Genomic DNA, 12,806 nt, shown 5'->3' on the forward strand with positions numbered 1-12,806 from the left:
GTTTTCCGCCTCCTTTCTATTTCTGGAGCGCGCATCCCGCGGTACGCATCCCGCGCAGCAGCCGGAGGGGTGCGCGGAGCCGCCCCGCCGCTCACAGCGCTGCGAGCCCCGAGCGCGGAGCAGGCGCTGCCCCCAGGCTGCGGGACGCGCGGCAGCTGCCCGCCGGACAAGCTCTGCCCGGTGACTCGCGGTGCAACGTGGAAACGCAACGCTTTTCCTTGCCGGGGGTATTTGCAGAGCGGGGCGGTTTCATTTATTATAGGCATTTTTTTTTTAAATTTTTTATTTTTTTTCATTTGTTTGTTTGTTTCTTTTTCCTTGTCTTTTCTTTTCTGGGATGTGCCCGTTGCTATGTGCTGGGTGAATTGCTGCCAAATAAAAAGTATAATGAATTGTAGCCGTGGCATATTGTGCTGGTGCTGAAAAGGTTAAGTCTTTCATGGTAACCTTTTTTCATTCTTTCTTTCTTTATTTTTTTTTTTCCTTCCAGAATCATTAGAAATGTTGTTTAACAAACCACCACACACACCACCTGCTTTTCTATAGAAAGTGTTGCAAAGTAAAGCCCCTTGGATCCGAGCTTAATGAAAAAAGCAGATAATCTTTCTAAGAGAGACTATCAGACTTCCTTAATGAGTTGTTCTACTTTATTACTGAAATACAGGCCTGGAAGTTACTGTTCCGTGTTCAGCTACTATGGCAGATATTACTCTAAGAACTTGTGAATGTATATTTATTTATTTAAAGTCACACCATGTTTCCATTCATTCAAATTTTGTATGAAATTTTGCTAAAGCTGAACCCAGAGTTCAACCAGTTCAAGAGACCTGACAAAAGTTGCATCACATTGAAACTGTAAATTATGCATTGAAATGCCAGCATTTGAATGCTGTAAGTAAAATCATAAATAGCTTGAATGCTAAGAACATTCTGAATATATTTAAATTAGAGACATGACTTCATTTACCAAATAAAAGTATGAAGCTAAATGTGCAGTTTTGAAGAGGGAATCTTTAAAGTGTACCAAGCCCTGATTAATGGCCAATCACTTTACAGTTTTGACTGTGTGAAGGAAGGTATTACAACAAATTATTTCACATATATTTATCTGGCATCATGGATTAATATATGTGTCATTTGAATCTGACAGTAGTATGCTTGGGAAGATGCATGTAACTATAATTTAGATATGAAACATATTTAGAAATATATGTTTGGAGGTAACAGAAAATCAGTAATATATCTTCCAAAATGTACTGTGAAATAGTTAAGAGTTGGTTTATTAGGCTGTGATTAACCACTTTATGAAGCGGGGTTACATTTAGCTGCAAATAATTGCACTGCTGCCAGAACTGATGTCTTTTTGCAGAGGTGTCACTGTCTTACAGCGACATGAAGATTTCAGTAAGCCATCACCATAAAGTAAATTGGTTGGATTTGTGTATGCGAAGTGTGAGGTAATTGCAGAGATTCTTATTTTCTGTATTCCAGGTTGTCATTTGTTTATAGAATTACTACTTTATCACCTAAAGGATGTAGTTTTTTTTTTCTTTCTTACTCTGAAGGACATTACTTTGCAGTGTAACTCTTGGTAAGGTACATATTAGCCCTGTCTGAATCAGTTTGGATAAGTACTGAAATACTGTTTGTTTGTTTTAAGCTCACTGTAATGGCCAACCTACGGGGAGTATCCTCATCACAAAGGAGATAAAGGGAGCATGCATATTGATGATTGACTATTAATATTTTAGGCACGAGGAAAAACATTACACTTAAATGTAAGCAATGAGGTTGTTAAGAATATATCTGTATATATCTGTGTATATCTGCTTGTATGGGGATTGTACGTAATAATTTAATCATCTGTTCACAAGTAAGTACAAAGTTGTATTTGCAGTTGTTTTTCAGTAATATGAATTTAAATGTTGTGTTCTGTTTTATCTTTTTTTTTTTTTTTAATTCAGAATTTATTCCTTGATTTTGTATTCACACATATTATATTTAACAAACAATGAAAATGCCTTTCTTCTCCTTTCCTTCTTCAGTTATATTACTGGACTCTAAAGCACAACAGACAGAGTTGGAATGGATTTCCTCTCCTCCCAATGGGGTAAGTAGTCCCTGCAAAAATTAAATTTATAAAGACAAGTAGTTATTTCACTAAAGCAATTGAAATACTGGCTTTAAACTAACTCCCCCCCATATTTCTCTTAGTAATTGTACCAAGTGTTTATGGGTCTTTCAGTTTTAGAATGGAAATAAGTGTACCTTGGGTTACAATGTACATATAAACATAGCTTATGTTCATAAGCTAATTAAAAAAATAGAGGCTCTCTAGAAGTTCACCTAAATGTTTTCAGTAGCTTCATCTTTTGTCACATAGATCTCTGTGGTGTACCAGAAAGCTCTTTATAGTTGCAACACAGTATTTTAAATCACTTTTTCCTTCATCCTGTAGAAAGAGCAGGCCTTCTTTTGTGTGGAAACTTTCTAAAAATATGTTTTTCATTTTCTGTATAATGGCAGATCATAAATTTGTTTATGATGTTTTCTTTGTAATTGAATAGCACAGATTGAAGTGCTCTGAAAAAAAACATTTATACTGCAGATGTGTTTGAAATGACATTCCAAATTTGAAACATCCCCAAGTCTCAAGGAGTTTGATATCTGGAACGAGGAACCAATTATGTGGTTAAGGCCACCTCCAGCTTGCTTACAAATGAATCTCATGGTACTCCATGAAATGTACCATTGTGAAGTAGTACATCATTATAAAAAATGAGATGTTTAGAAACATCTGTATTATTGTTTTATTTATTGTACGCATAAACTTGAAAAATGCTGCTTTCAGCCTGAATTTGAAGTGGTATAAAACCCCTTATTCCTCACGAGGAAGAAAGAACATTTTCAGAATGATACAGTGAGTATATTGTCCTACCTTAGCTCAGTCTGATAAATGATAAATTATATGGCTTGTTCTTGTTTGTGGAAGCAGTCTTGCAGCATCCATTGTGACTCCTTGCATGAACAAGGACTTGGGGGATCAGGCCCTTAATCTTCAGCGCATTAAGAAATCTGGAGCCAGAAGAGCGTGAAGTGTGAGCAGGGATATAAAAGTGTAACAAATCCTTTAAATAAGAAGAACAAAAATCTGAAAGTGTCTTTCTTTAAAAGCAAGATCGTAAAATCAATACAAGCATAAACTGGAAACGAATGTAAGAACTTCAGAAGGAATGTAACGTGAGCTCAACATTTATGATGGCTAATAACCTCGGCATTAGCGTTTTGCATTGATTGAAGCCGCTACCAGAGGTGTTTGAAAGATTAGGTTGGTGGCAATTACATTAGGCTAACCTGTAGATAATGAAAGACGTGTCAACACATGTTACACATGTCAGCATATTTAAAGATGAAAGAAAGTAGAGTCAAATTCAACAAACAGCAAAAGGAGGCTTTCAAAGGTAGAAGACAATTTCAATGAAAAATTAAAAATGAATTAAGGCTAATGACTGGATTTGTTTGTGTGAAAATGGTCAGAAGTAGTTGTCTGTGAATCAACATAGGAGTACCATTTTAAGTATGTAATTTTGAAAGAAAATATTTACTTTTAGATGCTGTGTTGTCTGCTGTGCAATAAAGATTTCATGAGAATGAATGCAGAAAATACACTTCTTGAGAGAAACTACTGCTTCAACAAAGCACAGATTATATCACCCAGACACTCGTTAAATGCCTCATTCAACTGCAAATGTTACATCTAACAGTGATCTCAAATATTGTTAAGATAACTAAAGGAGTTTAAATACCATATATTGGAACAGATAGAACAGGATATGCTCAAATTGGATGGCATGCGTGTATCACTGTATGTGGAAGCAGGATAGAACAGAACTGAATTTTCTTCCTGCAAAAGCCAACATGGAATTAGCCACTTTAAAAATACTAATGAGGTGTGAACTCAGATGATGTAGGTGAAAACCTATCCTGAAATACTGTTGATTTATTTTTTTCTTCCATAGAGAAGTAGGTATGCCTCCAGTGGACTATTTGAAGTAACAGTTCTGTGATTACTAAATTAAGACATGTCATGTTTTCCTATTTTTTATTTTTTTTTTAAAGAAATGCATATTCCATGGCTTTAGGAAAATTTGGAAGGTTAGACTGCAGCATTCAGTACAAGAGAGAACATAAACTAGGGCTTTTAATCTGAATGTAGTGTTTTGTACTGTTTTTCCTTGACTGTAGCATTAGAGTATCCCTAATTCCTACTATCTTCATGAAGTGGTGGGTTCTTGACTCCACAAACTCATTAATGCAGTTTTCAGAAAAATTATTTGATTTTTGTTAAATATACTTTTCTTGTCTTCGTTTTGCTTTGTTTTGGTGTGGTGGATTTTGTTTGTTTGCTTTTTTAAAAAATTAATATTATTTATTTATTTATTTATTTTTTAATGTGGCAAGACCCCATCAAAGCTCAGAGTCTGGTGTCAAATTCTGTTCCATGTTGAGCTTGTGTTGCTTTGCAGATACAATAATTTCTTTCTTTCTTTCTTTCTTTCTTTCTTTCTTTCTTTCTTTCTTTCTTTCTTTCTTTCTTTCTTTCTTTCTTTCTTTCTTTCTTTCTTTTGTTTTCTTCTTTCTTTCTTTATTTATATCTTTTTCTCTCTCTCTCTTCCTTCCTTCTTTCCTTTCTTTTCATACTTCCCTTCTTCTCCTTCATTTCCTTCCCTTCCCCTGTTCCTTCGCGTTCCTTCCTTGTCCTTCCTTTCCTTCCTTCCTTCCTTCCCTTCCTTCCTTCCCTTCCTTCGCCTTCCTTCCTTCCATCACTTCCTTCCTTCCTCCTCTCCTCCTTCTTCCTTCCTTCCTGACCTTCGCTCGCTTCCTTATCCAGTTCCTGATCGCTTACCTTCGGAAGGCTTATTAGCGACTTCCTTCCAGTTCACTTTCCTTCCTTCAGGCTTCCTTCAAGTGTTACCTATCACTTCCCTTCACTCCTTGCCTTCCTTCCTTCCTTTACACTTCCTTCCTTCCTTCCTTCCTTCCTTCCTTACCTTCACTTCCTTCCGTCCTTCCTGGTCCTTCCTTCGCGTTCCTTCACTTTCCTTCCTTCCTTCCTTCGCTTCCTTCAACCTTCCTTTCCTTCCTTCCTTCCTTCCATTCCTTCTTCCTTTCCTTCCTTCCTTCCTTTCCTTCCTTAAAAAGAAAAAGAAAGCGAGAAAACAGGAAAAAGAAGAAAAAAGAAAAGAAAAGAAAAAAAGAGGAACATGAAAGAAATTCACCTTACCGAAGACACTTCCTTCTTCCTTCCTTCCTTCCCTTCCTTCCTTCCTGCCTTCCTGCCTTCCTTCCTTCTCCTTCCTTCCTTCCATTCCTTCCTCTTCCTTCCTCCTTCATTCCTTTCCTTCACATATCCTTCCTTCCTTCCTTCCTTCCTTCCCATTATCCTGGGCTATCCTGGTCCTTACCTTCTTCTTTCTTTCCTTCGTTCTTTCCTTCTGTCTTTCCTTCTTTCATATTCTGTTCCTTCTTTCTTCCCCTCTTTCTTTCTCTTTCTTTCCTTCTTTGTTTTCTTTCCTTTTTTTCCTTCTTCTTATAGCCTTCTTTCTTTCCTTCTTTTCTTTCTTTCTTTCTTTCTTTCTTTCTTTCTTTCTTTCTTTCTTTCTTTCTTTCTTTCTTTCTTTCTTTCTTTCTTTCTTTCTTTCTTTCTTTCTTTTCTTTTCTTTTCTTTTCTTTTCTTTTCTTTTCTTTTCTTTTTTTCCCCCACTTTTGGGATGATATGGAGTTTTTCTGCTTGTTTTTATTTTGTTTGGATTACTTCCTAATTCTTAAATTAATTAAATTAATTAAAAATCAGTGTCAGTTGCCCCAATCCTCATTTTTTTCCTTCCCTTGTTAGTGCTAGTTCTTAGAGGGAGAAAAGTGTTACTCATTCAAATCTAATAAATCTATTGTAAGGATGGACTTTCTTCTGTTCTGAGCTGAATACAGTTCCATATGCAATCAGTACAGTTAACATCATGACTTTTTAGTATTTCAATATTTAATACTGCATGCATACATTTATAATCCCATAGATACCATGTCTTTATTAATTGTAGGTCTTTGAAATGCACTTTGATATTTACAGCTTCTGTGCATTTCAACAGCTACAGCCATGATACATTCTGTGGTTTCCAGCATCAGGTCAGCCACATCTGCTTTTTCTTGGAGAATTAGAGCAACATTAAAATGATCTCATTTGCTGTCAAATAAGCTTGCAAAGTACTGTATACTGCATGGTTTCTAGTCTGGGAAATCAGTCTGGATAACCAACCTTTCACGCTTGGTTACCAGTGTGAAGAATGTCAAGGGGTACTCCATCCTGCAGAGGTGCCAAGCATGCTAGTCCCACAGAACACTTAAGCACATGCTTACCATTAAGCTCATAAGTACTGTCATTGATCTTAAGCGTGAGCTTAAGTGCATTATTGACACAGGGCCAGAGGGCTAAGTGCCATAAGAAGTCATGGTTGCCTATATCATTGGGTAAGGATAGTTCAAAAAAAACCCTAATTTATTACAGCTGCAGTTTCTGCAGTATGTAAAGTGTTATAAGGAAAGTGTTATGAAAAGAGGTGAAAGATGGATATTGTTTTGGATGTACCTGTGCAAATTTGCCTGTCTGATTTCAGTGGGTTTACCATTGCTGGAGGTGCACATTCCAAAGTAACCAAACTCTGTTAAAGACTGCAGGTCTGTTACACACTTACTGGTTTGTTTCACAGCTCTTATCCTAAGAGGGAATAACAACAAAACCCAAGCTTTGAACCAGTAAACTTTCAATCATGTGGGTTGTTCTTAATTGAGTATTTAATCTCATGGTTCATTTGAACACCCAGTCAACCGAAGTTCATTTCGTTTAACATGGATGCAGCCACTGAAAAAAGTGAGGTGAGGAGCATCTGCTTTCATGTGCTGGTTTCTGAGTAGAAAAGAATGTGGAGTGAACAAAAAGGGATCTGCCGAGGAGTTTCCTCACCTCCAGATTTTTAATTCTGTCAATTTTCTTGTTTTCTTTTCATACCATTTTCATTGTCTAGGACTGAACACATTGAATTGTATACCTGATAAGTTTCAGAAGCCTTCTGCTTTCTGTACAATAGAAAGCTCCACTTGGTGTTTTATACAGAAAGGTTGTAATACTAAGCAATGTGAGTTCCTAAGACTTCTCTGATTGTAGATTTCCCTGGAAATGGAGCTACTCTTTGGTCTTTGCTTATGACCTTAATGAAATGTGGGAGAATCCAGTGTGGAGTTAGATTGTGATACGCTGAGCAGCTTGCCTTTCATGAAGCTTCACAGAGTCACAAAGCTGTAGGGATTGTTAAGGATCTCTGGAGATCGTCTAGTCCACTTCCCCACTAAAGCAGATTCACTAAAGTAGGCTCCTCTGAGAACTGGATTTTTGATATGAATATGATTTTTGAAGGTTATTTATATGTAGGAATAGATGGAGGGAGACCTTGCATTAATATGTATTTTCTTCATTTGAGTGCTTAAGAATACTGTAATAATAGTCTACTTTTTATGATGTCTTAATGTTAAAAAGGAACAAGACTGAAGTTGTGTGAAGCTTTTTCAAATACGCAATGGTTACATTTGGTGGCATCCTTGTTTTTTTGTGTTACTAACTGGTTTTTATTGTTTTAGTGGGAAGAAATTAGTGGACTGGATGAAAACTACACTCCTATACGAACATACCAGGTATGCCAGGTCATGGAATCGAACCAAAACAACTGGCTTCGGACTAACTGGATTGCAAAAAGCAATGCACAAAGGATTTTTGTAGAACTGAAATTCACTCTGAGGGATTGTAACAGTCTTCCTGGAGTTCTGGGGACTTGTAAAGAAACTTTTAACTTGTATTATTATGAAACAGACTACGATACTGGCAGGAATATCAGAGAAAATCAATATGTAAAAATAGACACTATTGCAGCAGATGAAAGTTTTACCCAGGGTGATCTGGGGGAGAGAAAAATGAAACTTAACACAGAGGTGAGAGAAATTGGACCTTTGTCCAAGAAAGGATTTTATCTTGCATTTCAGGACATCGGAGCATGTATTGCTTTGGTCTCAGTCCGTGTTTATTACAAGAAGTGCTGGTCCATCATTGAGAACTTAGCTATTTTTCCTGACACAGTGACTGGCTCAGAGTTTTCCTCTTTAGTTGAAGTACGAGGAACTTGTGTCAGCAGTGCAGAGGAAGAAGCTGAGAACTCTCCGAAGATGCACTGTAGCGCAGAGGGAGAATGGCTAGTGCCTATTGGAAAGTGTATCTGCAAAGCAGGATATCAGCAGAAAGGAGACACCTGTGAACGTAAGTAAACATACAGCTTGTTCTAATGTGCAGTATAGGTTATATTGTACAGTTTTGTTATTTTACTGCAGCAGAAATACATCATCAGTCTGCTGATAAATTTTCAGATCCTCAGTCTGTACTCTTCCTACTGGCCAGTCTAAAGCAGTCACTTCTGGTTACAGAAATCAGTGCTTGTGTACTGCATTTTATTCATTTTTGTTCACAGTTATGCCTCATGCAAGTTTTTAAATATAGATTCAGGACCGAAATTTTAAGTTAAAGGTGACATTCCTTTTACTTCTTGGTACAGAACTTTGTATTAATCATCTCTGGGCAGTTAAACAGCTTGCTTTTTCATATGGCCTTTGACAATTAAAAGGAATTTGAAACCAAGGAAATAAACATAGAATGAGGTGTGGTTAGTAATGGGAAGAATACACACACAATAAAATCTGCTTTGGAGATTTGTGTTCCAGTGCTTACAAATTTAGACACAAGAGTATTGTTTTAGACCTTTCAAACAGAATATCATGTTTCCAGACTGAAGTATGTTTCCCTTTCTGCAGCATCATTTTGCATAAAACTAACCTGAAACTTCTGGCTTTGTAGGGGATCATGGTGTGAATAGTTTGAAATACTGGCAAATCAGTGACTAACTGAGTTGTACTTTCTAATTCAGTCTGATTTAGTTACACAGATTCCTAGAAAAATATGTACCCTTAGCGTTTCTGTCTGTGGATCTACATGTGCAAGAAGTTTCTGCTTAGTGTAGGAAAGGATATTTTGCCGTCTCTGCTTACAATAAAATCAAGACAGCTTGTTTAAAGACTGATATTTTTAAAAACATTTTTTAAAAATTATATATAATTCTTATCATAAGATTACACAAGCTATTTATGGTCACATCTTTATCTTAAGAGGCATGCTAGTGAGAAATGTTGTATGCAAGTTCACCACACCCACATACACCCCCAAAACTATGAAAAAGAAAAACATACAGAATTTTGAAACCAAACCTAGCTGCAGTCACTAAACCTGAGATGTCCATGTAAGGACTTCAAATTCTGTACAGACTTAGGGTCACCCTACAGGAAAGAAAGTAAATGTGTTTGTTATTAATAAGCTGTCCTCGGGGAAAAACACTGTTGTGTTCCTGATGAGTTTTTTAGTAGGAAATTCTATACAAGGTGAAGTTGATCTGGAGCCTTTGTAGCCTCTCACAAATCTTTCATTGTTATGCTAAGAAAGGATGAGGGCTTATACACTGTAGAGGGTGATCTCATTAGGAATAATAGTGATGTGAAAAACTGCCCCCACAAAACCACTCAGCAGACTGTATTAAGGCTCTGTTAAAAATATTAACCAGTGTATTCTATTGAGAACAGTTTTGAGTCTATCAAATGTTTCTTTGGAGTGAACAAGCTTTTTTTACCCCTTTTTTCTTAATGATAGACTTAGTCATGGTTGATGTAATGAATATACTAATTTTATTTCTCTTTATACAGTGAAGAGAAAGTATCCAAATAAAGAGGCAATATAAATACTGGGTAGTGGCTGAGAGGGGTGAGAGGTGGTGGTGGGGATAGAGAGAGGAAAGTAAAGTGTTTGGTAGCTGGAATTCAAGTAACTTATTTATTAAACAAGCTTCTTAATTTCTAACCACAGTGATGTTGACAAAAGAATTAAATGATAACTTGTACTTGAGTATAGCACTGTGCTCATTTGTGAGAACACTTCTCACTGTTGGCTTTCTTCCAAAGCAATTGCTAAGAGAATACGCTACACTGGAAACAGTCCAGGGGATCATTTATAGTATTTTTTTCTTTTCTTTCAGTGGTCCTATTAAGAATTTGAAAACAAACTCTGGCTCCATATTGAGGCAAGTTAATGTATTTGAGAGGGAAAAGGTGGGAGGCGGCCGCTCACCAAATGTGTGCTGCTGGCAGCATGGAGTCAGGCTGATCTGAGTGACTGTGGCTCACAATAGTAATTGCAGGCTGTAATGCTTGTTAGCCATGTCTGTACTTGAGGATGTTATTAAATATGATCAACTATGTACTGACCGATAATACAGCTGGCACACTGATACAGCGTCTGTTTTTTGTGACAGATATTGAGGGAAACTTATCTGAGCATTGACACTAATGCAACTGGCTATCTGTTACTGTCAAGCTGTGTAACAGATCAAGCAGAGGCGAGTCGATGTGTGCTTCCTTAACCCAGAGCTTTTATAGCCTTGTCTGAGGGCTCACTTCTGCAAATACTTTGTACCTGGCATGCTGTGTGACTTCTTTGGGACTACTCATGGTAGAAAGCATTGTGCTCTGTCAGGACTGGCTGAAGTCTGTGATTCCTCTCTCACACTTACTGTAGCTCACCTGAATTAATTTAACACAATAGGAAGGCTTTTTAAAGATACAGAATAATGCCTTATCTGTCTGCATTGTAGCAAAAATAGGAGTAGATGGCCACATTGTAGTTCCAATAGCTCTTCAACCTGTAACTCAGTGGGGATTTTCATTTGTGTTATGCTGGCTTGATTGGCTGACTGTGATTGAAGAATGTGATCCTTTTGCATACAGCTTTTCTTCTGTATGTGAAGTTTCTTAAATTCGTATACTAAAACAATTGCCTTTTGATTTATACTAATTCTGCACTGCATGTGCTGCTAGAACACTTGTTTTTTGTTGTAGTTATTGTTGCACTGAATGCAACTAACTGGCAGAGTCTGGAACAATAAGAAAGGAAGCAATCATGAGTGACGAAGTGCACCAGCTAGACACCGAGCTTCCATTATTTGTTCATTCTTCAGTGTACAGACTTCTAAGCTGAATTAATATCTTTTTCAGATTAATTCTTGCTATTGATGCACTGAGAGGTCCATACCATCTCAGTGTTCTATTGTAACAACATGTACAAAATAAGAGAGCTTAACTCCATACAGCTCACAGTGTTCATGTAAGGCAAAATCTTAAAGCTTGTTGTAGAAAGCAAGAGAAAACTAGATAGCAGTATGAACTTTGTATTGCAGTTGTTTTTGCTTACATACAAGTATACCATCTCCTCAGAGCTGATAATGTCTGCTAGTATTTGGAACTATATGAGGCATAGAAATTTTATATTGTAAAGGACTGTACTGAGAAGTACCTAACAAACATACCTGGAAGGTACTTAGCAAATCTTCTAACCTCACACACTGTGCTTGCTCCATCAAGAAACAAAAACAAAGAAAAAATAAAATGAAACCCACCCAAATACAATGGGATTATCTCTCTCTGTAGTGGACTCCCAATAGGTGTAACGTTGGTTTCTTTCTCACAGTGTAGTCCAGTCAATGTGTTGCACATATAAGGACCACACTGATATCAGTGATTGGTATGTGAATGAGAAAATGATTCCTTGAGAACTATATATAATGCATTTTTCATCTGTTCCATGTTAGTTGGGGATGGGATAGGAGAATTATATGTACTCAGTTGGAGCAGTAGAGTGATATTTCAGAAGGTAAGAAGCATCTCTTAATATGACTGAAGTGAGAAATTACATAGATGATTTGGGATCAAGTCCAGAAACTCAGAATTTGAGGCAAAGCCAAAGTGTAAGTTTTACTATTAAACATCTCATAACACTATATACATTAACAGTTGTTTTAGTGCTGCCTCAAATAGGGAGTGGGTTATAGTTACTTGTACCTTCTGTCTTCATGATGTAAAAAGGAAGCTACAGACTTTTCTTTCCAAACTTTGCCGTGTACTGTACATTGTGTCAGACTAAATGCTCCATCTATTCCTTCTTTTTTTCTTTTCAGAACAGACTTTTAGGCTTTGTGAAATATCACTTGATAATATAAGGCAAATTCTGTTTTGGCATCTCTTTGTCATATTGTGGTAAACTGGTGTTTTTTGTTGTTGTTGGGTTATTGACTTTTTTTTGGTTTTTTTTGTTTTTTTTTTTTAAATGTGGATGTTTGTGGTTGTTTTTTGTTTTTGGCTTTTAATATTCAGGAGCTGATGTGCCCCGTGTTTGCTAGTAGAGGACGATGAATTTATGGGGGAATGTGAATGAGTTGTTAAAAGAAGGGTTACCATGTTTCCAAAAAGCCTGGGTTGCAGGATTAGGCCCAGATGGTGTATCCCAAAACCTGTGGGTAATTTGCTAATTAAGTAACCTCGCTAGACATTCCTGTTGCTACAGCTCCTGTTTCACTTCGTGGAGAAGTGGCAGAATGGTAAAATGCAAGCTGCTGAAGATCTTTTCTATCAAGACTCTAAATGTTACTTTCTTGAAGACGTGTTACCTTGCTTCCATTTGCCACCTAAATTACTCTTGGGAAGAGAATGTAATTACTCTCAGCAAATAAAACCAGGGTAAAACATGGGGACATTCCTGACAGTTCTGCCATTTTCTCCAGAGCTAATGAAAGTTCAATCAGAGAATGTCTGCCTTCTTTTCATTCTTCTCCTAA

At 37.0% G+C, this 12,806-nt stretch overlaps 1 protein-coding gene across 5 annotated transcripts in view; it reads left to right on the top strand.

The window, feature by feature from the left end:
- Positions 1–12,806, top strand: part of EPHA7 (EPH receptor A7) — a 158,626-nt gene that overhangs the window by 2,210 nt on the left and 143,610 nt on the right. For all 5 annotated transcript variants that reach the window (XM_015858873.2, XM_015858872.2, XM_015858876.2 and 2 more), the window contains exons 2-3: positions 2,046–2,110; positions 7,690–8,359. In XM_015858873.2, coding sequence (XP_015714359.1) covers positions 2,046–2,110; positions 7,690–8,359 — 735 coding nt within the window. The remainder of the gene's footprint in view (positions 1–2,045; positions 2,111–7,689; positions 8,360–12,806) is intronic.

This window comes from Coturnix japonica, chromosome 3 (genome assembly GCF_001577835.2).
Source record: "Coturnix japonica isolate 7356 chromosome 3, Coturnix japonica 2.1, whole genome shotgun sequence".
In the NCBI taxonomy this organism is placed as follows: Eukaryota; Metazoa; Chordata; class Aves; order Galliformes; family Phasianidae; genus Coturnix; species Coturnix japonica.